This window comes from Ornithorhynchus anatinus, chromosome X1, assembly GCF_004115215.2.
Source record: "Ornithorhynchus anatinus isolate Pmale09 chromosome X1, mOrnAna1.pri.v4, whole genome shotgun sequence".
NCBI lineage: Eukaryota > Metazoa > Chordata > Mammalia > Monotremata > Ornithorhynchidae > Ornithorhynchus > Ornithorhynchus anatinus.
The window spans coordinates 29,779,292-29,803,694 of record NC_041749.1 but is presented as its reverse complement, the minus strand read 5'-3'; the positions used below and the strand labels follow the sequence as shown (position 1 = coordinate 29,803,694).

Here is a 24,403-nt window from a genome sequence, read left to right as displayed (position 1 = left end):
GCAGTGGCACCTGGACATAATTTCAGGTGCTGAGAATTAGAAGCCGTTCTAATTAAAGGTATACATCCATTTAAATTATAATAAAATACAAAAAGCAGGGATAATATTCCTTAAGTTTAAATGTTATGTTTTCAGCTGTCATCGGGTTAAAAAGCAGAGGGAAATGAAAGTGTTTGAAAATTAATTGCATTATTGTTAGTTACAGCTGTTATAGTAGTGCATGTCAAGGTTCAGGTGCAGCTCTGATGTGACTAAACTAAGTCTAGAAATGCTAAAAATATTCTTTACCTTCTAGCAATGGAAATGTAAGTAAAGGCGAGACATTTTAATGAAATTAAATTTGCATTCATAGCTCATGGTGTTAATAGGTTATCTATAAAGCCCATCAAGGGTGATTTGTGACCCAGGTCATTCTCAGATACTGGTTATGAGGAGAATGCTAAAAAGAGTCAGCATTGTCAGAAAGAGAGATATGATCTCTCCGAATCTAGTATTCTAAAGATGAGGCTGTGTGGAAAATTGCTGAAAAATCAGAATCTGTTATAGAAATGGTTTACATTATAGTTCTCAGGGCAAGGCATGCAGACGCCATGGTCTCTAATCTGGGGAAAGGGGAGGGGCTCGGTGGTGGTTGGGAGGGGTGGGGGGGAGCTTTTAGTGTATGACACATGTGTTTCCAATTGATATCTGGAGCCAGACCAGTAGCTGTAACTTGGCCTGACAAAGCCTTATTGAAGTAAGGACAGAATGTGGTTTCAAAGCAGTTAGAGAAAGAACGGGAATGCTGTTCAGGAAATTCTTCAGGCCTGGGCAGGGACTTGGCTGCAACTCTGCCGTTGGAAAATCTGACAGGGGCAGCTTCTGAACACAGGCTAGGCCTCGCTCTGCTCCGCAAGAGCCCTCTATCTTCGTCTCTCTTTTCCGCACATCCTGGGAGCTGGGATTGTGCATGGTTTTGAATCTGCCGGAGTCTGAGAGACATAGGTAAGATCCTGTTAAGTTCTTGCTCTTTTGTGCCTTCTAGTATTCGGGGATTGGTCAGAGGATGGGAGATGGCTGTCTGCTGTCATGAAAGTTTAAAAAAACCCAAACCATTAAATTGGAAGCCGCAGTTGTACTAATCTGATATAGGATCCGTTTTTTTTTGTTTCTTCGGGGGGGGATTCGGTCTGAAGCATATTCTTTTTACAGTTAGGATTTAGCTGGCAAAACTTGTGTAAAAATATCCATGGAGCTTTAATAGAGTCAGTCTGTTCCAGTATTCCCTAACTTTTAGTCTCTGCATGGAAAAATACTATTGCACTTCCACTACTGGCAGATTGGGCTTGTAAATCATTCTAATTACAGAAATATTAGCTGGTATACAACTCTCATTTAATAAATAAATTTAACTTGCAGATCAGTTGATATTAGAAGTGGCACTTTCAGGCATATATTGAGTAGTAGACAGTATATTGCCGCCTGCTGCTGTAGAATCTTTTACATTTGCCTGGAAATATGCTGTAGCAACATTTATCACTCACAATATGCTTCTTTTTATCCTGGATTTAAATTTCTCTCAATTAGGGAAGTCAACCTGCAGTTGTAATCTGTGTTTGCAAAATACTGTAGTAAATTAATAGAAATCATAGTAACCTACTATTCTCTTAAGGCATGCATTTTACTTAGAAGGGCTCCTGTTACAGAGACTTGTCAGTTTTTGCTGCTCTTTCTTGTTTTCACTACTGTCTTCTCATGGTTACAGCATTCAAGTTGCTTTCATCCTTTGCAGGCTAGATAAAGATTCTAAAGAACTTTTGTTCCTGGAAGTTAGCGTTCAGTGAATTTGCCATAATAGTTTTCTACAACTGGGGGTGTTTTTTCTGTCATTGCCTTGCTTCTGTAGCATTTACTTATCCCTAGAGTAGCTATGGCAATGTATTGGTAATGCTTTTCATTGATGCTGGATTTAAGAGGTGAGGGGACTTAATGCTGGATTTAAGAGGGGAGTAACTGGAGAGTGATATGAAAGGACAGTAACAGAGGCGAGGCTAACACTTCTCAAAAGAAGCTGTAGTATAGAGCCCTTTCATATATTTGATTATAAATTTGTAATTTCAGTGATGTGGTTAGTGTTGCTGCAGGGTACCTTGATGGGCTCACAGCTTCTGAAAGTTATGAGTACAAACTACAAAAGGCTATTCTCTGTCAAATCCTGTAATGCGTATGGCATTATGAAACAAGTTTCTTTAAAAAATAGGGTGGGAATCCCATCCATCTAAATTATCTTTTAATTTTTGAAAGCCTTTCCAGTTTCTCTCCAGTTTATGCTAAGTCTGATCAGTGCATTCTACTTATTTCAGGGGTCAGAATGTATTCATTACAGGTGGAAGGTCATTACGGGAGCTAGGAGAGGAGATTTCATTCAATCAATCCTATTCATTTAGCACTTACTGCATGCAGAGCACTGTACTTAGCATTTTGAAAAATTCAATATAATAGACTTGATAGCTAATGATACCTGCCTCTGAGGAGCTTACAGTCCCTTTCAAATGTAGAGATCACTTTAGGAAATTTATCTCTAAAGCAGATCGTTGCTTCTTCCAGTGAACCAATCAGTAGGGTTGGGACAGCTCAACTCAGCCAAGATAATTTGGATAAAAATTTGCTACGTTTGGGTGGTTCTCAAAATATCTCTAGAATGATATAAAATGTCAAGTTAGTTTAGGGACAGTTATGAGCTAAGCTAAAGTAACACCCTGGTGGAAAGGAGACGTGACCAAGATTGCTCCTAAACTTAAATCTGATACTGATCCATATTTAGCCCTAGGAAGAACAAGAAGTTTGCCAATGTGACTCCGGGTTGAAGGACTGATATTAGAAGAGTCTTAAACTTGGAGACAATTTTTTAAGGAACTAGGAAGATAAGTGACAGACTCCAGTGACATTTTATTTTAGAAATGAGATGAGAGAAGGGTGAGAGGGTGTAGAGTTAACTGGCAGTGGTTTCTGAGTCTGAGGAATTTCTTAACTGCACAAGTTGGGGTGCTTGAATGCAGGATGGAAACTGCAAGGCAGAGACCCATTTCCCTTGATGCCTGTGGTCAGTCCAAAAGGATAAAACATTACCTCAATTTAAAGAATTGTGCAATTCTATGAGGAAAGAAACCACATGGCTAGCTCTGTCGCTTCTGGAAGGAGTTTGGATATCACATTAGTTGGACTGTAGCTGCAGTGGTTCTCATGTTTCCTAGCAGGGAGGCACCAGACTCCAGAGACTTTAAATTTTTAACTAGGAATAGATCCCTGAGGTCTTCCAGCTGGATGTGTTGAGTGACAACACCCATGTGTTTTTGTGTGTGTGTGTGTGGTGGGGGTGTGTGTATGGGGAAAGGGTGTGGTGAAAGAGCCATCTTTAGGATGAGAGGAGCAAAACTAGCGTTCAAGGTACTTGGCATTTTAAAGGCTCTAACTTTTGGGTGGATGAACACAATTTTTTAACTATCACAGCTAAAACTTTGAATGAAGTGGTTAACGCTTTTTTTTTTTCAAATCAAAGGACTTCCTGTTGCAAAGTGTTTCCGGTTTGTAGTTTGGTTTGGCTCTATAGTGGAGTACAGTAAAAAGGCTAAAACATGCGGGATAATTATTTTTTATGTTATGTGCCTTTCCACTATGACCTTAGCTAAGGGCAAATTGAAAAGCCATTGTCTGGGTATATGATTAAAAAGATCACGAGGGAAAGAGTGTGGTGGGAAGGGCAGTGGGGGTTGGGGGTGTGGCAAAGAGATCCTGGAAGTATGGAGTGGAAGGTACTATTCGTGCAACTTCCAACCTAGAGAGAAATTAGTTGGGCTCACCAGTTAGCCCTGGAATGACTGCTCTGTGCTAGTAACACTGGATAGCCTGAACTAAGCCCAGATAAATACTGAAATAAAAGTTAAACATCTGAAAGAATAAGAGATTTTAGATATAGCTTCATGTAGAAGATCAAATGAGAGAGTGAAGCAATTGCTCAATTATCTAGATAATTCAAGAAAAAAACAGCACCCTAATTTGTTGAAGGGAAATAGAGATTGGAGACTAAAGGGAGTGAGTTACCCTGAATGCTTGTGTATATTTGCCAGCTCCCCTAGAAGATTCAACAGTTTTTCACCACTCTCAGCCTCCGCAGGTACATACATAAATAAATACAGTATCTTGGGTTATTCTGTCAGTTTTCATTGTCGTATTTGGTTTGTTATCTAAAAGAAGCAATAGGATCTGTTGACCCTTAACAGACTTTACTGTGAGGCAGGGGAGGAGCTCTCTGTATTTCATCTGAAACATAAATCACATTTGGTCACTTGCTATCCCAGTGTTATGATAAAGCTTTGGAAATCTAGGGGTATTTTTTTTTTGTGTTTTTGTATTTTTTGTGTTTATTGGTAAATAGGGAACTGTCCCTCATTAACAGAAATTCAATTTGTGGTTAAAAGTTGGACTAGTGACAATTCAAATGTGTCACCAGCTCTTGCTCAGGCTCTTGCCCTCATAAGGGTAATGGGATCCAATTGTCTGTGAACATTCCTGCTAAACTTGGTAACAAATTATGGCTAACTGGAAACTACTCTGTTACCAGTTGGAGTATTAACATTTGATCAGTGGATTTGCACTGATTGAGAGTCTAAAAAACATTAAAGGTTGAGACCCTTTTCTGTGGAAATGGTTTTATTTTATGATGTTGAACTGCATATGTTTGGGATAGAAACCTTCAGAGGAAACTGGACTGAGAATCAGCACTTTTATGTTTCCTTTGTTTATTTCCCTTTCCTTTGTCCTTTTCTTTCCTCAGTTTCATAACTTTGTTTTTGTCTTCCTCTGCCTCTTCCTTTCTGTTATTTTCATATCCCTTTCTCTCTTTCTCATTCCCCATTTTTCCCAGCCTTGCATTTTCTCTTTTAACATCATCAAAGAAGAAAGAGATATGTTTGAGTTGCGTGTTTGGCTAGCACTGCTGTTAGATTTTTTTTCATTCAGTGGTATCTGTTGAGTGCTGATTGTGTGCAAAGCACTGTGCTAAGTGCTGGGAAAAACACACAGAGAGAATTAGACAGGGTCCCTGACCCCAGGGAGCTCACAGTGTGAGAGAGTAAGGGTGGTTCACAGTGGTTCACAGAAATCAACATAAAGGACAATGAGAACAATGAGTTTGAGAACATCGCGGCTGAGGGAGAGGTTTTATGCTGCTCTCTGCTCAGGTAGGGCTGTCTTCCAGGCCAAGGTGTCAGTCAGTCATATTTATTAAGCACTCTACTAAGCTCCTGGTAGAGTATAATGCAACAGTAAAAAGAAACATTCTTGTACTTTGAGATCCAGAGACAGCTCTTTTCACAGATGGAGTTTTCTGTAAGGTGTACTTGCTTATATAGCAGGTCCTGTGCTTTAGGAGGATATAGTGACCCTCCAAACTGACAGCAGCTCAGAAAATCACCACTGTCCAGTCAGGCAATGCCTCTCCAGCACAAATGGTTATCAGCTGCTCAATGATGCTCTACCCATCTCCCAAGTCAGAGGAGGAAGAGTGGTCAGAGACCTGTCTGACCTAGGTCTGGTTGGATTAGGGAGCAGATAAACTGGCCAGTGTGGTGGAGAGACATTTTGGAAAAAGAACATCCTCAGTCATCCCCAGACTTCTCTGAGCTGCCCAAACTCAGCCACCCATCCTTCCCTGATTGCCCATGGCTTACATGGGGAGGATGCTGATCTCTAAATGGTGCTCTGTCATCCCCTGCTTTTCTTGTGGTGATTGGCAATGCCTAGAATTTTGAATTGAAGGTTCTTTGTACCAGCAAGGACCGCTAGACATTACTGTCACAGTGGTCGCAGCTCACAGTGGGCAGGGAGCATGTCTCTCTCTACTAAGTGTTGGGGTAGAGAAAAACTAATCAGGTTAGACATAGTCCATATTCCACATGGAATTTTATTTATTGCCATTGTTCTTGTCTGCCTGTCTCCCCCAATTAGACTGTAAGCCCGTCAAATGGCAGGGACTGTCTCTATCTGTTGCCGACTTGTACATTCCAAGCACTTAGTACAGTGCTCTGCACATAGTAAGCACTCAATAAATACTATTGAATGTATGAGTGAACATGGGGCTCACAGTCTTAGTCCCCAGTTTACAGATGAGGTATGACTGTGTTATATTGCACTCCCAAGTGCTTAGAACAGTGAGCTGCACACAGTATGTGCTTAATAAATAAGACTGATTTACTGCGAAAGATTGACCTTGGGAAATCATCTAGTCCACCCTGCTACTTTCAGGTCTGCCCCAGCTTAAAGCTTTCCAGGGAGATGGAAATCAATCTGGCTTCTAAATCAATTTTTAACCTAATCTGGATTCTAATTCTGGTTCCACCAATTGTTTTGTGCCCTTGGGCAAGTCACTCAGGTTCTCACAGTTTCCTCATTTGTAAAATGGGAATTAAATACCTGTTTTTCACACCCCTTAGACTGTGCATAAAGGCCTGTGTCTGATTTGCCTATATTGTGTCTACACCAGTCCTTAGAACAGGATAAGGCTCTTGGGAAACACGGATTGTGATCCCAGTGAGTTCAGGGACTGTTTTTTTGTTTTGTTTTATGGTATTTGCTAAGTGTTTACTATGTGCCAGGCACTGTACTAAGTGCTGAGGTAGAGACACTGTCCATATTATACATGGAGCTCACAGTCTTAGTCCCCAATTTACAGATAAGACAACTGAGGCACAGAGAATTTACATTACTTGCCCAATGGCACACAGAGGACAAGTGGTGAATCCAGGATTAAAACCCTCTGACTCCCAGGACCATGCTCTTTTCCACTAGGCCACACCACTTTTCGGACTGTGCCTGACCTAATTATCTTGTATCTACCCCAGTGCATAAAAGAGTACTTGGCATGCAGCAAGTGCTTAACAAACATGTAAGCTCATTATGGCCAGGCAACGTGTCTGCTAATTCTGTTCTATTCTCCATAGTGTTTAGTACAGTGCTCAGTAACGTGCTCAAAGTGATCAGTAGATATCATCGATATTAGTGTTATTAAGAAACAATTAAAAATACCACAGTCATTGTATTGTTGCTCTATATCCATCACAAAATATAAACTAAGTTATAAAATTCAAATATTTTCAGATTCAGAGGATAAATTCCTTGATGTGTGATCAAATATATTTTACAAATGCTATCATTAATCCCTTCTTGGAAGAGTGTTCATTTCTGTTTATCAGTCACATTTGATTATGGATCACTGTTTAAAGGGAAACATTCCTTCCCGTAACAATGGAAACCTTAATAATATTTCCAGTCATAGGGGGAAAACCCCTCAAAAAACCTTTGCTGATTCAGTTATATGGAAGCCTTTAATTCATACCCAAGTATTTGGCTCATCGGAACTATAGGAATGTATATAATTAACCAGAAGTCCTTTATACAGTTTACCTTGCATAGACAGGATTTACCTGCTTTCATATGGGGATTTAGCTATAGATTCCTATCAGACCCATTGTAACTTTATTCTTGTTGAATTTTTAGCCTATTTGCCCTCAGTGCTTAATAAATGCAGTTCTCTGAACACAGTAAGCATTTAATAAATACTTATTACTACTGCTACTTCCCTATTCCAGGTAAGGGTTTGTGTTTGTAAAGTAAATTGCTTCATTCCCCTGTCCACTGTGGTAGAAGTAGGTTGGGAGAAAGGTGGCCAATTAGTAATATATATTGATATGACTCCTTCTGAAGAGCCCTTGCATAATCCTCCTACACTTAGAGTGTCTTTTAGTAGTTGAGGAACCAAAGCTTCAAAGAAATGAAGGGATCTGACCATGGTCACCTGAGAGATTAAGCTTAAAATGCATGCCTATTGACATCCAACCTAGGATTCTATCCACAGTGCTGTGTTTAAAATTGTGCACCATTTCCCAACTCACAGTCCAGATTCAAGTTGGGAAAAGGGAGAGAATCCCCTTGGATTCCCACTGATGGTGGCAAAGAGATCCATTACTTTGACGTTCGTTTTACTGTGAAAGTTTGAGCTATACCAAAGTGGTTCAGAAAATACCTTTTATGTCCAGTGATTTTTAATGTGAAAAGTAATGGTCTTTAAATCAGAACAGAAAGTGCAATCTTAATTTCATTTACTAAAAAATAATCCTTTTTTGGACCAAAGAGGTCTGCAATCCCTTAAGTCATGAGTTTATAGTGTGTTTATGAGTTTATAGAGTGTGAAACAGCATGGCCTAGTGGCAAGAGCAAGGGCTTGGGAATCAGAGGTCGCGGAATCTAATCCTGCCTTCACCACTTGTCTACTTTGTGACCTTGGGAAAGTCACTTCACTTCTCTGTGCCTCAGTTACCTCATCTGTAAAATGGGGATTGAGACTATGTACACCATGTGGGACAATCTGATCACTTTATATCTACCCCAGTGTTTAGAACAGTGTTTGGCACATAGCGCTTACCAAATACCATAAAAGATTATTCATTTTCCAGAAAGTTATGAAATGATCCAGTTCTGTAGCCTCTTGATAATGTAAAGAAACCACGCACTGAGCCTTTGTTCTAATGATAATACAATTTTCTTGCAATAATGTTTAGTTACAATCAATCAATCATATTTATTGAGCGCTTAATGTGGGCAGAGCACTGTACTAAGCACTTGGGAAAGTAAAATATAACAATATAACAGGAACATTCTCTGCCAACACTGAGCTTACAGTCCAGAGGGGGAACTATCCATATAGTTATAAGCTCACATGGTTTGAATTTCATATCCTGATATATAACAAATTCCTTTTTAAAGAGTGCATTGAGGAACTTGAGAACCACAGCTTCGTTTCCTCAGCTTTTGTCATCCTTAGCTCATAATTCAGACCAAATGATGCAGCGAGACCATGTGGAAAAGCAGAGCCCTGGGAGTCGGAGGTTCTTGATTCAAATACCAGCTTTGCCAACTTGCCTGCTGTGTGACCTTGTGCAAGTCTCAAATTCCCTGTGCCTCAATTTCCTTATCTACAAAATGAGGGTTAAGTACTTGTTCTCATGCCCCTTAGACTGTGAGTCCTGTGTGGGACAGAGACTGTGTGCAACCTCATTATCTTGTATCTACCTTAGGGTTTGGCACATAGTAAGTGCTTAAGAAATACCACTGTAGTTATTGTTATCATTATTATGATTATTAATATTATTATTACTACAATTGCTACTTCTGCCTTTGTTTGTAAAGAAGAGTGCTCAAATTAGGTTTACCCCTAAGAAATGCAGTGTTAATTGATACTTTTGGATGCAGGCCTCACTTTATCTGAATCCAAGAAAGGTAGAAGTCTTTCTAATATATTCATTTTCACAATAAAATGAGGAGCAGCATGGCCTAGTGGAAACAGCAAGGACTGTGAGTCAGGGGACCTGAATTTTAATCCTCGCTCTGCCACTTGCCTGCTCTGTGACCTTGTGCAAACCACTTAACTTCTTTGTGCTTCAGTTTCCTCATCTGTAAAATGAGTATTCAATACTGCTTTTTATGGTATTTAAGTGCTTTCTATGTGTCAAACAGAATTGTGTCGGGCACAGTCCTTGTCCCACATGGGACTCACAGTCTAAGGAGGTAGAACAGGTATTTAATCTCCATTTTACAGTTGAGGAAAATGAGGCACAGAGAAGTGAATTGACGTGCCCAAGGTCACACAGCAAGCAATTGCTGTTCTCTTCCGTATTTAGCCTGTGAGTGCATGTGGGACAGGGCTGTGTCTGAGTCCTCAGTAAATGTGATTGAATACCCTAGCGCTTAGAACAGTGCTTGACACATAGCAAGCACCTAATAAATACCACAATGAAAATTATGTCTTGTGGGGAGAAATAATAGAATCAGAGAAAACATTAGTGAAAGAAAACTCATATCCAGAGGATGCAATCCACCCTTATTCACATATAACTCTGTTTATAATGCTGGTCAAGACCATTAAATCTTACTGACCCTCTCCCCCTCCCAGAAAAAGAAATCATCAGGATATTTGGTGCTATTGGGTGTCAAGGAGAAGTGTTTATTGGATTTTTTAAATCATTCATGCTTGAAAAATTGATATGCAGGCATTGGAGTAGTTTGGCAATCCCCCATCTTACTGGGAAAAGAGAAGAAAAAAGGAATATTTTTTAGCAGGAAACTCATCATTAAAGCAATATTACCCATGACTCATATACTATTAACTACAGTTAATAGTACAAAATGAGATTTATACACATGGTTTAATTTTAATATAGAAGCAAATATTGTTAATCCAAAAGACAAGCATTTATTACTCCTTTCAGTACTTAAGGAAGTACAATGTTTTAGTGATCAAATATATGTTTCTCCAGCAAAATATCTGCCTCCTAAGACAATGATATCACTTTTTCATAAATATCTTTCAGGCCCACACATGGGGCCTGCTTTCTGAGCCTACTGAGTTCACTGTAGTTCGTTATTTATGGACAGGAATATTTATGCTGTCTATTAGAGAAACAGCATAATTCTGTGGAAAATTCATGTGCCTGGGAATTAGAGGCCCTGTGTTCTAATTCTGGCTCTGCCACTTACCTGATGTGTGACCTTGTGCAGGTCATTTAACTTCTTTGTGTCTCAGTAGCTTAATCTGTGAAATGGGGATTAAATCCTCCTCCCTCCTCCTTTAACTGTAAACTCCATGTGGGACAGGGACTGTGTCCACCCTAATTATCTCATAACTACCCCAGAATTTAGGGAAGTGTGTGGTTCATAGTAAGTGCTTAATAAATACCATAGTTACTATCATTATTGTTCATTGTGCATTTGTCTCAGAACATAATTAGGAATTCTGCAAGATTATATTTTATTGAAATATGGTCCATTCTGTTAGACACCATGAAAAATTCCATTTGTTCTCTACCATGCAAATTCCCTGTTGAATGATTTAGCTCTTATACAACAATAGCCTATTCATTTTTGTTTAAATGTAACTGATTCATTTAAAATATATAGGATTTGTGTATATGCAGGTGAGTGCTGAATTTTACCTTTGGAGAGAGCATTTTTATCCTTGTTTTCAAACTGTATTTATTGAGCATGCCTAACTTTCCTTTGAGAGGAAGCTGGCATATGTAGTATTCATTTCAGTCTGATTTGGGGTTGATCATTGCCTTGGAATTTGCAATTGTTTAATTGTACAGGACAATCATCTAAAATTTAATTTTGATAGTTTGCTTATTTTAAACTGAGATTCTCCACGTTAGATTTTGGCAAACATCTCCATAATCTCATATGTGCTCTCACTAGCCTGCTGTTTCTTTTCTCTCTGCACCCTACATTCATAATAATAGTAGTATTTGTTACTGCATACTGTGTGCCAAGCACTGTACTCAGCACTGAGGTAGATACAAGACAATCAGATCAGGCACAGTCCTTGTCCCACTTAGGGCTCACAGGTTAAGTGGAAGGGGTAACTCATCTTTGGTTCTCATTTTGCAGATGAAGAAACTGTAACAATTGGAATTGGCTAATTATACCTTTCCACCCTCTCCACCTTTCCCAAAGAGCTGGGGAGACAGAGAGAGGGTGGCCTTTTGCTTCTTGAGGGTAGGGATCATGTCTGCTCTTTCCAACCAGGCTTTGGCGCATGTCTGCAGTGTGACCTTGGGCAAATCACTTAACTTCTCTGTGTCTCAGTTACCTCATCTGTAAAATGGGGAGTAAGAGTGTGAGCCCCATGTGGGACAGGAACTGTGTTGATCCCAATTAACTTGTATCTATCTCAGTGCTTAAAGAGCACTTAACAAATACCATAATTATTATAATTGTTATTATCATTATGCTCTCCCAAGTACTTAGTACAATGCTCTGCATAGGGTCAGGGATCTTTTGATTGATTGAGGGATTTGCCTTGCCCCCATGGAGTTGATGCCTGTGATCAGGTTGACCCCCATGGCGAGCCCCCAAGCTCAATTTACATCTGAATACAGATTTCTGGAGTCATATTCCAATTATATTCAAGTATATATGTACCTCTTCTCTGTCATACATTTGGATTTGTCTTCAGGAAAATCATAATAGAAATCACTGCCTCAGAATCTCATTTTCTTGGGATCTATGTTTGTTTAATTTTGAATATTATATGATATTGACATCAAATATAAAATGTATTTGCAATATTCTAATTTCTAATATTGAGAGTATTAGAAACATACAATTTGGCTTCTTAAAGTTGTCCTGTAAATATTTTTATTGTGTTGAAAGTTTCTCCCTGCCTGCATCACCTTTAGCTAAACCAATGAAACAAATGAAACACATCTCCCCCACCCCCTCCCCAATACCATTCACACCCCTTTTCATTATAGAGATTAAATATACAGTCCACATATCGTGGATGGAATATGCATCAGGGTTGCCAGCAGTTAGTGCATTTGGCAGCAAGTCAAAGAGCTGCTATTTTCAAGTCTCTTGAGATGCCTTCTTTGCTTTCAATTTACTTTTGTATGGAAGGTTTGTGAACAGTGTCCGTATTTTGCTCACGTATGCATATAGCATATCCTCGTTCAGTAAAGGAAGTGTAAGATGCTGAACAATAACCACTGAGACCTTCATTCATCGTAAAGCTTTCGGCTGCATTTTGATTTTGGATGAGCAGCCCAAGCCCTAGGATTCAGAAGTTGATTGCTTGGAAATAGTTGAAACCAGAACCTTTCTTTCAACATCCCCTTTGTGGTGGTAGAGAATAATTTTCCTTGAGACTATCTTTTATGGGTAAAATCTCTAAGAACAACTATTACATCTTTTAAATGAACGGCTGAACTCGACTTCTTTTACCAAACATAAGCAAAATATTTCCCTGAGGATTTTCAGGGAGTCTTGAAAGAGTTCTCTGCAAAGTACTGGAGTTGCTAAGATTCATTTAAGAATGAATCCATCTGTCAGTGTATGTAGAGGTAGGTAGGTGCATGTTCCTAGGATGGTTCACTGCTACAGAAAATAAGAATAAAATAACTGGCACCTCCAGGACTCAACATAATGAAACATTAACAAGGCATTTACAAGTTGCTCAGATAATGGTGGTAAAAAATAATAGCAATGTTAACTTCTTTTTGGTATTGTTTATGGTTATCTAAATCTACCGCTGTGAGTTAGGGAAATGTGGCAGTGCAGCAACACGTGCTGTTATTCCAAGCAGCAGAGGAAGCTAGGCATGGCTGGAGGATAGGGATGGATTTCCCAGCATTGCCCTTCCCAACAGGGATGTGTACCAGGGAGACAATGCTGCAGCTTCCTGGAAGGGAGATTCAACCAATCAGTGGTATTTATTGAGCACTTACTATGTGCAGAACACTGTACTAAGCACTTGGGAGAGACGATACAGCAGAATTGGCAGACACGTTCCCTGCCCATGATGAGCGTACAGTCTACAGCATCAGAGTATTTGGAGCCATGATGAGCATACAGTCTACAGCATCAGAGTATTTGGAGCCAAGTCAGAGGCTGGGTTAATAATAATAATGGTATTTGTTAAGCGCTTACTATGTGCCAGGCACTGTACTAAGCTCTGAGGTGGATACAAGCAAATCAGGTTGGACACAGTCCCTATCCCAAGCAGGACTCACAGCCTCAATCTCCATTTTACAGATGAGGTAACTGAGGTCCAGAGAAGTGAAGTGACTTGCCTAAGGTCACACAGCGGATGAGTGGCGCAGCCAGGATTAGAACCCATGACTTTGACTTCCAGGCATGTGCTTGTCCACTATGCCATGCCAGAATAGGGACTGTTCCTTGGGGGACTTCCAGTCTAAAAGCTAGGTGTAAGCTGGCTGATCTCTAGGTTGGAGCTGCTTCTTGCTGACCCCTGCAGTCCAGCCTCTCCCCATCCAGCCCCTCCTGGAAAGGTATTTTCACACTGCCCAACAAGAGCTATTGACCAGGAGCTGACTTGTTTTTTGTTGATGTTTTGCTTTTTAATGAGTAAGCCGGTTTCCCACATTAGCCCCTGAGCAGTGCCAGCCTGGATGAGCCCAGGGTTTTATCGGCATGATGGCCTGACTACTGATTCAACACCCTCTCTGTTCTTCCAACTTCCAATCTCTCTCCTCTTCAGTCTCTACTATGCACAGATCATGAGGAAGCTGAGGCTCAAAGAGGTTTAAGTGACTTGGCTAAGGTTCCGAGCAGTCCAGAGTAAAGGCGAAAGTAGAATCCAAATCTTCTGAGTCCCAGGCCTGTGTTTCTTTCCTTTGTCACACAGTGTAGACAACAGTTTTATCTTATTTATTTTGGCTCGCAGGTAACGGGCTTGTTTTTCTCTGTGTTTTTATTTCAGATGCCTCAGGAACAGTACCCACACAGGAACAACATGCAGAACTCAGAAGGACCACAGGTATACAAAGTGGGGATTTATGGCTGGCGGAAGAGATGCCTCTATTTCTTTGTCCTTCTTCTAATGATTTTAATTCTGGTGAACCTTGCCATGACCATCTGGATTCTCAAGGTCATGAACTTCACAATTGTAAGTAGAGTAATACAAGGGAGGGGGCTTGTATGTGTGCATGTGTGTATGATGGGAAAGGGAAAGACAATTCCCGGGGTCTTAATTTGTGACATCTAGTAATTTGATCTTGTTTTTCGAAGGAATTTCTGATTGTTTAAAAATAGGAATCCAATCCAGACAATTATGTATTATTTGGAGACTATTTTTTCCACATTGCAGATTCTGTGCCCTTTGCCTCTCCTCTTCCTCCACCTGACTCCTGCACTTTCAATTGAAAGTGTTGGTCATAATAAAGGCTTTGGCATTACCTTTGGATTTCAATATCCATGCTCCTCTGTTCCTCCTGACTATAGATGATTGAAAGTTGGCTGTAGTCCCTTTCATCTCCAAGGGGGATGTGAGATTAGGGTGTGAGATTAGGTTTGACTTTTAATATACTAGGTTGCTTCATTTTTGGGGGGATTATATTGAAGGAAGTTTTGAAATTTTATAGGATTTCTGGGACTACTCTTCAAGATTTTTATGAATGTATATGCATGCTAGTGACATCTTGAACCTAGAGAATTACTATATGTATATGTGTGTGTGTATAGTATACATATATAATTTAAAATATATATGCTGCTCCTTAGCTTTCAGATCCAAAAAATACCATGTTTTCAGCGTTTGCCATGTGTGGATCATTGTTTAACTGCTTTGGTAAATGTTTTTATCCAATCCTCGTCGGAGTTATTTAGATCATTGGGGCATTTTTGCTGGGAATCACAGTGCTGTTGGTCTTGGTGTTACTCTCTTACATGTAGCTCAATATTTGCCTGGCAGGTGCTATTACACAAAGCTCAGGGTTTTCAGAAACTCTGAGAAGCTCTCTAAGGGCAAGGCTTATCATTATCTATGGTTGTAATTTTGAGGGGTTAAACTGTTCCAGATGTTATTTAGAGGAGATACCTGCAGTCCTTGTGGAGCAGAAGCAAACTATTCAGGAGGCCTGAGGTGGGAGTCTCTGAAACAGTTGACCAAAGAATTGCTGTAAACTAGCTACTGTCAAATATACTTTGAAAACCTGAGACACTAAACCAGACTGCTAAATTTAGCCTAGACACTGAACTTAACCTGAACCTACCAAGATATGAAACCTAAACTATTACTTAAGAAGTGGACATATACTTTATCCTGATAGTGTCCCTCTCTCTGCCTTATTGTAACAGCTGTGCATCCCTTCCTCTGGGACTAAGTTGATTGGTGTGCAACTGCTACAAAGAGCTCCTGGCCCCCTAGAGGACTAGAAGAATTGAGGGAGATAGAGAAGAGCACAAGGGAGCTTTTATTCTGCCATATTCCAGAAAAGGTTCTGTGACTGGGAACCCTCAGCTTGCTCAAGAGAAAAAAAAGAGTATGAGAAGGAGAGCATCCAGTAGGATAGGAAAAAAAAATCATTCATTCATTCATATTTATTGAGCGCTTACTGTGTGCAGGGTACTGTACTAAGCACTTATGAATTCTTAGATTGTACCCACCTTCCAGTCAGGGTCACAGGGCTTCCTGTGCCAATGGTGGGACAATGGCTCCAACCACCTCTGCATGTTGCCCACTTCTATTGCACCTTTGTCTAGACAAAGAACCACATTAGGTTCTCACACCCAAATTTCTTTTGGTAGCAGACAAGTCAGAGAAGCTGAGTCGAGTCAAGAAATACATACATCTTGAGGATTTCGATTCTCTTCCAACCACTATTCCTCTAATGCAAATCATTCTTCTCTCCTATCTCCCTATCCCCTGTGTTTCTCTTATCACAGTTGTTATGGGAATTTCTCCTCTCCAGAGCCAAATGTTTTCCTCTATTCAACCACATGGGCATTTAGATATGGACTAAGTTGACTTAAACCATTGGTACTGAGTTCATTGATGTGCAGGTGCTGCAAGGAGCTCTTGTCCTCTAGAGGACTAGAAGAACTGAGGGAGACAGAGAAGAGCCTAAGGATGCTTTTGTTCTAACATATTCCAGGAAACCTTATCTTGCTGGGAATAGTCCTCAGGTTGCTGAGGAAAAAAAAGAGTATGGAAAATAGAACATCCAGTTTGAAAGGGGAAAATGGAAAAAGGAGAAATGTGGTCAAAATTGGCATTTAGGGAGCAAAAACAAAAACTGGGTCCCAGAAATGTAGCATTGCACATTCTTGTTTACCAGAATTTCTTGTGTTCTTATAAGGTGACGTTAGGGGTAACAAATGTGTTTTACTCTTTATTTGTACCATTTCAGTAGAGGAAAGTTCTCATAGTTTTTTTTCCTTGAATATATATATGAAAATATAAAGTCAAATATCAATTTTGACATTCATTAATATTCAGTATTCATAATACAAAAGTAACAGCCTGTAGGCTTTATTTTCCTAAATATTCATAAGATGGTATGATGTAAATATTCTTAGTGGGTGTGTGCTTTGGGATGAATGAACTATTAAAGAAATAATCTATGAGGAATTAGATATTGTATTGAGCTCAAAAGCTGAAGTAAACCAGCTATGCCCCCTATGTAAACCAGCTATGCTTACTGAGATCAGAATAATACTATTATTAACCACAATTTGTGCTTTATAACAGTAAAGCACTTGAGAAAATACAGCTAAAGTGTGGGAAAATTGGCACTGTTAAACAGTTGATATTTTAATCAATCATGAAGTAAAATGTCTTCTTTTAGGATTATGATTCAATTCTATAAACAATAGATTATCTTAAAGCATATAAGCACCAACTCCAAAACCTAGGACTGAGGGCAGTTGAAGGGTCTGTAAATGAGGGTGAAATGAGATTACTCTTCAATCTTGGATTCAGAGTTTTTGTGGGATTTTTCATACAAGAAGATGATTATTTTGTACAGTATCATAGATTTGAAATGTGCAAAAAATCCAGACTACTGAAAACTGATGGTACTATGAAATGACATAGTATTAGGGGGAAAATTGTTATTGAAAAATGAATTTCTGAGGATTTTACAATCTGGGCTGTTACTTTTGTTTTTGAAAATACAGTCCATGTGTTCACCAATAAGGTATTGCCAGAAGAAGTAGCATGGCCTAGTGGATAGAGCATGGGCCTGGAAGTCACAAGGACCTGGATGCTAATCCAGGCTCTGACACTTGTCTGCTCTTGGCCTTGGGTAGTCACTTAACTTCTCTGGGCCTCAGTTCCCTCATCTGTAAAAATGGGTATTAAGACTGAGGGCCCCATATGTGACAAGCACTATGTCCAACCTGATTAGCTTTTTTCTACCCCAGGGCTTAGAACAGTGCTTGACAATGAGATGAGAATTAGTAAGCACTTAAGTACCATCATTAATATTATTTTTGTTATAGAGTATCCTGCCTTGAATTCTATCAGTCATAAAAAATGTGTGGAAGATGTAAATTGCATTTGTGGAAACCGCGTGTATACTTAACATCTGAAATAACATTAGTACAGATGAAGAATACTATTTTAGGGCTATGATTCCAGCAGATGTGGTGCTAAATTAGTGAATTCCAAATGATGAGATGAGGAAAAACTCAATATTTTCTACTAAGAATTTCATTAAAATTTTAATTTTAACCTACAGTTGATCTAAAGTTTAAAAATTCCTAATTTCCTTGCAGGAAATGGATGTATTTTTTGTTTTTCTAATCAATTGCATTTATTTAGTGCTTACTTTGTGCATAGCACTATACTAAGATTTTGAAAGCAGGTGGGAGATCTCAAGAGAAGGCCTGGAAAAGGTGAAAAATTAGATGTAGTTATGGGAAGGGGAAGGTGAGCCTTTGGGAAGGTCAAGCCTGTTTTCAATTCTGTCAACAAAATATTTGTCAAGTTTTTCAGGAAAGAAAGATGAAATATATGACCCCTGCTCCTAAAATTGCCAAAAAGGCTGTGCAGCGCTTTACATTCCTTATCTCCAAGATACTTCCCTTGGGTTTCATGTCACTAGTTTCACTGCTTCAAGCAGTTTGTCAATATGTTCTGCCCTCCTGATATATGGGGCATTAAGTACCTGTCAAACTCCACTTTTGCTATTGCCCATAAGCCAGGACTGGCTGGCTGTTGGTGCATGTACCTGACAATTTATCCAGATACATGTATTGTTAGAAAAACAGTCCCTAATTCTGTTACATTTCATAAAAATACATGTCGAAGACAGTGTTCTGTACAGTGCCTGGAACATAGCACTTAAATACCATTTAAAAAAAGAAAAAAAAAATGTCTCTCTCCTGATTCTTATTAATATTGCCAGGCTAGTGTACTTCCCCTTGGGAATACAAGCATTGGAATTTACGAATTATAGATCCAGCTTGGAAGTGGTTCCTTTAGGAACTGTGGATCCTCTCTTCCTAACTCGATCTTCCTATTGCTTGGGTGTTACCAAAAGAGAATCTGAGGGCTCCTTACTCTAAAATGTTTCTCAAGAGACTACATCTAAACCTCTTTATCTGTCAGTTAATGAATCCTCAAACTCCTCTCCAACATCTTCACATGGCCACCTTTAGAAATATATAATGCAACAAGCTATCTATCCCCTGAAAGAGAGTTTTTGAGCAATGTGTATGTTGCAAGTTAGCTCTCCAGGATTACTGATAGTGTGACAATGTACAACTTTCCTCTTCACTTACTGTTCTGAGATCTCCCTGCAGTTCTGGCCAGGCTGTGGCTGAAGTTGCTTGGGAAGGAGAGAAAGAATACCTTCCTGCATTTCATCAGGAAAAGGTCCCACATTCTGAAAGACATGCAACCTTTGCTGAATGGTCACAAATGAATGAGAACAAGACTTCAACTTTTTGCAATCCTAATGGTCTTTGCATATTTGGAAGCAGCCAAGATAATAGTAATAATAATGGTATTTAAGTGTCTATGTCACAAACACTGTTCTAAGCACTGGGGTAGATCCAACTCAGGTTGGACATAGTTCCTGTCCCTCATGGGGCTCACACTCTTAACCCCCACTTTACTGATGAGGTAACTGAGGACCAGTGAAGTGACTTGCCCAAGGTCACACAACAAACGTGGTGGAGTCGGGATTAGAACCCAGGCCTTTTGACTCAAGGCCCATGCTCTATTTACTAAGCCACAGTTCTTCTCCCGAGTGGCCGGGACTATGGGTCATGACCGCCCTGGCCACACCTGCCCAAGCAGGGAAGCCACACGTGCTCTTGGCTCTCTCTCTCTCTCTCTCTCTCTCCGACCCTGGAGTGTGGGTGATGGGTGACCCACCCCCAGTAGAGTGTGGTAGGGCACGGAGCCTGACTAGAAGCCCCTTCCTCAAGAGACAAGAATTGTAAAATACAAGTTTATGTATGCCCTCTGCCTTTGACTTTTAGTGCAGTTTTGATCAGACAGCTTCACTCAATTGCTATTTCAAAATGCTCACCAAGAGTGGCTGAAGGTTAGGTGAATTGTTTTATGACTGGCTAGTAATGAGGTTCATTTATTGCCTTGGCCGCTCTATAATGTGTTGAAAGTTTGTTGCTCAAAACGAGACCAAATTTAATAGAGCAAGGAGGCAAAACCTTTTTTTAAAAAAGAGAAGAAAAAAGTTGTCTCCTTTAAACTCTGACTTTTGTAACGTAAACCCTTGTAAGAAGTCTGACTGGCATTGTGACAGGACTGCTTTTAAATATTCTATTTGAACCTCATTTTAAAATATTGTGTTAGGAATGGTGATGATGAAATCTCCAATGAAGAATTAATTTTAGGACAGTAGTGGCATTTATGGAGGACCTACTGGGTGCGATGTATTGCATTAAGATGGGGCAGATCATTGTAATGCTGACACGGAGAGTACACAAAAGTGGTATGATTGTCTTCACAATGGCAAATGCGTATTGTGTATAAGTTTGAAAGGTCAATACTGTGCATTTAAAGCTTTCTTGATAAATCTAAGCTGCTCAGTGCTCAGGCACTGAGACCGTGTGGTCTGTTAGAGAGAACACAATTCTGGGAGTCAGGACATCTGGGACTGTGTCTATTAACTCTGGTATATTGTACTCTCCCAAGTGCTTAGTACAGTGCTCTGCACACAGTAAGCACTCAGTAAAGATGATTAATCTGGGTTCTAGCCCTCTGCCATTTGCCAGCTCAATAAGCTTGGATGTCACCTCTCTATGCCTCAGTTTCCTCTTCTATAAAATGGGGATAAAATACCCATTCTACCTCCTTCTTCCTCCCATGAGGGAGGGAAAGGAATTTATTTGCATAATGCACTGCTTTTTTGCATAATTTTTGTAAACCTAACCAAGGGAGGGACTATTTCATGAGGAATTAAAGTACAGCAAAAGGGAGCAGAAGAAAAAAGGGAGAGGAAAGGAGAGAAGGAAAAGCAAGGTGAGGATAATCGATTGCATACTTCTAAATATTGTATGCTATAGCCCTTCAGTGAATTGCTGTAATGCCCACAACTTTCTCCTCTTTGTACCTTAGCAAATGCACTTTTGAAAACAGAGAACTTCATAGCGTGAGCCTATATCCCAGGTATCCTGACCCCACTGTTTTACCTACCCCAGTTTGTGCCAGTATCACTACTTTTAAAAGAAGCTTTTATATCCTCCTTAAAATCTGTTTTTTCCATGATATTTAAGGACTTACTGTATACCAAGCACTGTAAACATGGGGGCATACACAAATTAATCAGGTTGGACTCAATCTGTGTCCCAGTTGAGGCTCACAGTCTTAATCCTCATTTTACAGATGAGGCAACTGAGGCACAGAAAAGTTAACTGACTTGGCCAAGGTCACACAGCAGAAAAGCGACAGTGTCAGAATTAGAATCCAGGTCCTCTGACCTCCTAGCAATGCTCTATCCAATAGGCTACACTGTTTCACAGGATGCGCGGGATTATGAAATGAAGCCTATTATGTGAGTAAATATCGTATTTTGTATCTACCTCAGCTTTTACCACAGTAGTTGGTATGTTCTAAGTGCTTAGTAAAGAAAATACTGCCTAGCAGTTTTTTTGTGTTTTCCAGCTGTCAAGTTTCAGTGGGCCAAAGTTCTGCAGTTTGCATAACAACACTGCAAGAAAAGAATCTTCAAATGTTAGCCAAGTGTTACTATTCTTATTCTCCCCTTTTAATCTTTCATCTTAGAGATTCAAAGAAGAAAAATTAGTCCTGACATAAAACACATGAGTCAGAACCAAGGATTTTTTATGAGATATAGGCCATTTTGACCTGGATCATTAGCTCACATCTACCTTCAGTTTGTGAGGTCCATATGTGGAAAAAGAGTTAATGTCAGAACTTGATCAACAGGCAGCAATTTTCCAGAAAATCTATATGGTCTAGAGCAGTGGATTTGTCAGATGATTTGTGAGAGTTCTGCATGAAGTAACATTCTGAAAAACCTGCCCCTTCATAACCTGAGTGGGGGATGAGATGGGTCTGGCCTTTCAATCTAAGTTTCTATGATTCCTTGAAGATTCAACAAACTCATTGCCTGGAAAATATATGGATTAAAGTGCTAAAACCCAAACCTCTGAAGTGCAAAATATGAATCCAGTAATAAAAGGACCAGAACCTCCTAATAGTATTAATAGTAATATTTACTGAGCATCCACTCAGTGAGGCATGTAATTCTAGACACTTAGTATAGAATAAAGAAGTGACACATTCCCTGCCCATAAGAAGTTTACACTCTAATGAACTTTACCTATCAAATGTAAAAATGATTTAAGGCATAATGGTTTGTGACCTATAAAGCTGCTATTGAGAGGTGATGGCAAACCAATTGATAACTACCTATTGATGGCCACTAAAAAAACTACAAAAGGGATTTCAGAAGTAGTTGCATTTGAGAATAATTTATGAGACCCTATATCTCCAACAGTTGCAGCCTTTGCCATCCAGACTTTGACCAACTCTACAACTCCAATCCTTCTCCCTACTGCTTTCTGTTATGATAATCAGGAAATTATGGCCATCTATGAAATGGAATTTCAGATTATTTTTCATTTAATTGAAGAGTTTGCCTGAGAAAATTAAAGGCCTCAACCTCAAAGCATATTTTTACATCTCATGTAATGATTTATAATTGATATTTTTAAACTCTGCCCCTTAAGTTTTTTATTCCTCTTGCTAGACTCCTAAAAACTATAATTTTCCAAAATCCACTTTCATGAGTGAGAAGGGTTTTTGATAAAGGCTCATGTGATCTAGTTTTATCCATTCATTTAAAGCTTAATTAGTCAAAAGCCAGATCTATGTTATTACAAATTTTACATGACCATAATTAATTGCCTTTTCTTTCACAAATGACTTTCCACAAAACAGTAACCTTTTCACCTCAAAATTTAGTGATTTATTTAATTTGCAGTTCAAACTTTTCCAGTGATTCTTATTAGATTTACATCATAGAGTTATATATAGTACTCTCCTACTTAATTTGTGACTTTTCTCTGTAAAAAAAAAAAATTAATGAATAGTCCAGGCTTAATATCCAGAAAACAATAGAACCATAATGCAAATATTGCAGTAGAAACATGAATTTGGATCTGTGACACATTCAATGTGCATCTTGTTCACAGTGATAAATGGGCACCTGGTGATTTATGTCATCCCTGAAAAGTGAGAGAGTTTGGGCTGGGCCAGTTGCCCTGTGGAGATGCCACCCTGCCATCTTTCTGCTGCCATGCCTGGTCCCAGTCAATTCCCCAAACCCTAAAGATCTTAGAAAGATGGAATCCCCTCTCTTTCATCTGTGTCTGCCTAAGCGTGATGATCTGCATTTCCTTGCCAAATCCATTGGTCTCAGCTGTCTTTGGCTCTTGGGATCACCTTCTTATTATTATCATTAATCACGTTTACTGAGTGCTTACTATGTGCAAAGTATAGTATAGCTTGAGAGAGTATAGTATATCATCAAACACATTCTAGACTGTGAACCCATTGTTGGGTAGGGATTGTCTCTGTTGCTGAATTGTACTTTCCAAGTGCTTAGTTCAGTCTGCACACAGTAAGCACTCAATAAATACAAGTGAATGAATTCCATGCCCACAACGCGCTTACAGTCTTTTTGGTACATTTACATTGGCTTCACGACACTGTCCTCTCCTGTTTCTCCATTGATCTCTCTGACTTCTCCTTTTCAGGCTCTTTCATGGGCTGCCCTGCTACTTCCCACTCCCTAACTGTGGGAATCTCTCAAGGCTCAGATCTCAATCCCCTTTTATTCTCCATCTACACCCAACCCCTTGGGGAACTCATTGAAGCCCTATGGCATCAGCTGTCATCTCTACATGGATGATTCACCAGTCTAACTCTGTAGCCTGAATGTGTCTCCTCTTCTCCAGTCTTGTATTTCCTCCTGCCTTCAAGACAATTCTACTTGGATATCCTCCCGACACCTCGAACTTAACATGTCCAAAACAGAACTCCTTAACTTCACACCCAAACCCTGTCCTCCTCCTGAATTTCCCATCACTGTAGATTGCACCACAATCCTCCCTATCTCACAAGCCCATAACCTTGGTATCATTTTCAACTTAGCTCTCTCATTCAATCCATATATTCAATCTGTCATATCATGTGAGTTCTATCTTCATAATATTGTTAAAATCTGTCCTTCTCTCTCCATCCAAACTGCTACTGTGTGTTATCCTATCACACTTTGAATACTTGCTGACCTCCCTGCCTCCTGTCTTTCCCCACTCCAGTCCATAATTCACTAGGCTGCTTGAATCATTTTTCTACAAAACATTTAGTTGATGTTTCCCCATTCCTCAAGAACCTCCAGTGGCTGCTCATCCACCTCCACAACAAAGAGAATCTCCTTATCATTGCCTTTTAAGCACTCAATTATCTCTCCCCATCCTATCTTACCTTGATGGTTTCCTTCTACAACCCAGCCTCCTCACTTTGCTCTTCTAATGCCAACCTACACGATCTCTTCTATCTCACTGCTGGCCCCTC

At 39.6% G+C, this 24,403-nt stretch overlaps 1 protein-coding gene across 5 annotated transcripts in view; it reads left to right on the top strand.

Annotated features, from left to right (window-relative positions):
- SGCD (sarcoglycan delta) overlaps nt 1–24,403 on the top strand; it is a 376,042-nt gene that overhangs the window by 105,746 nt on the left and 245,893 nt on the right. For 2 of the 5 annotated variants that reach the window (XM_029051018.2, XM_007655303.3), the window contains exon 2: nt 14,309–14,494. In XM_029051018.2, coding sequence (XP_028906851.1) covers nt 14,309–14,494 — 186 coding nt within the window. Of the gene's footprint in view, nt 1–686; nt 985–14,308; nt 14,495–24,403 lie in introns of those variants that run through there. The other 3 variants (XM_001507479.6, XM_029051024.2, XM_007655307.3) reach the window with 3 other exon arrangements.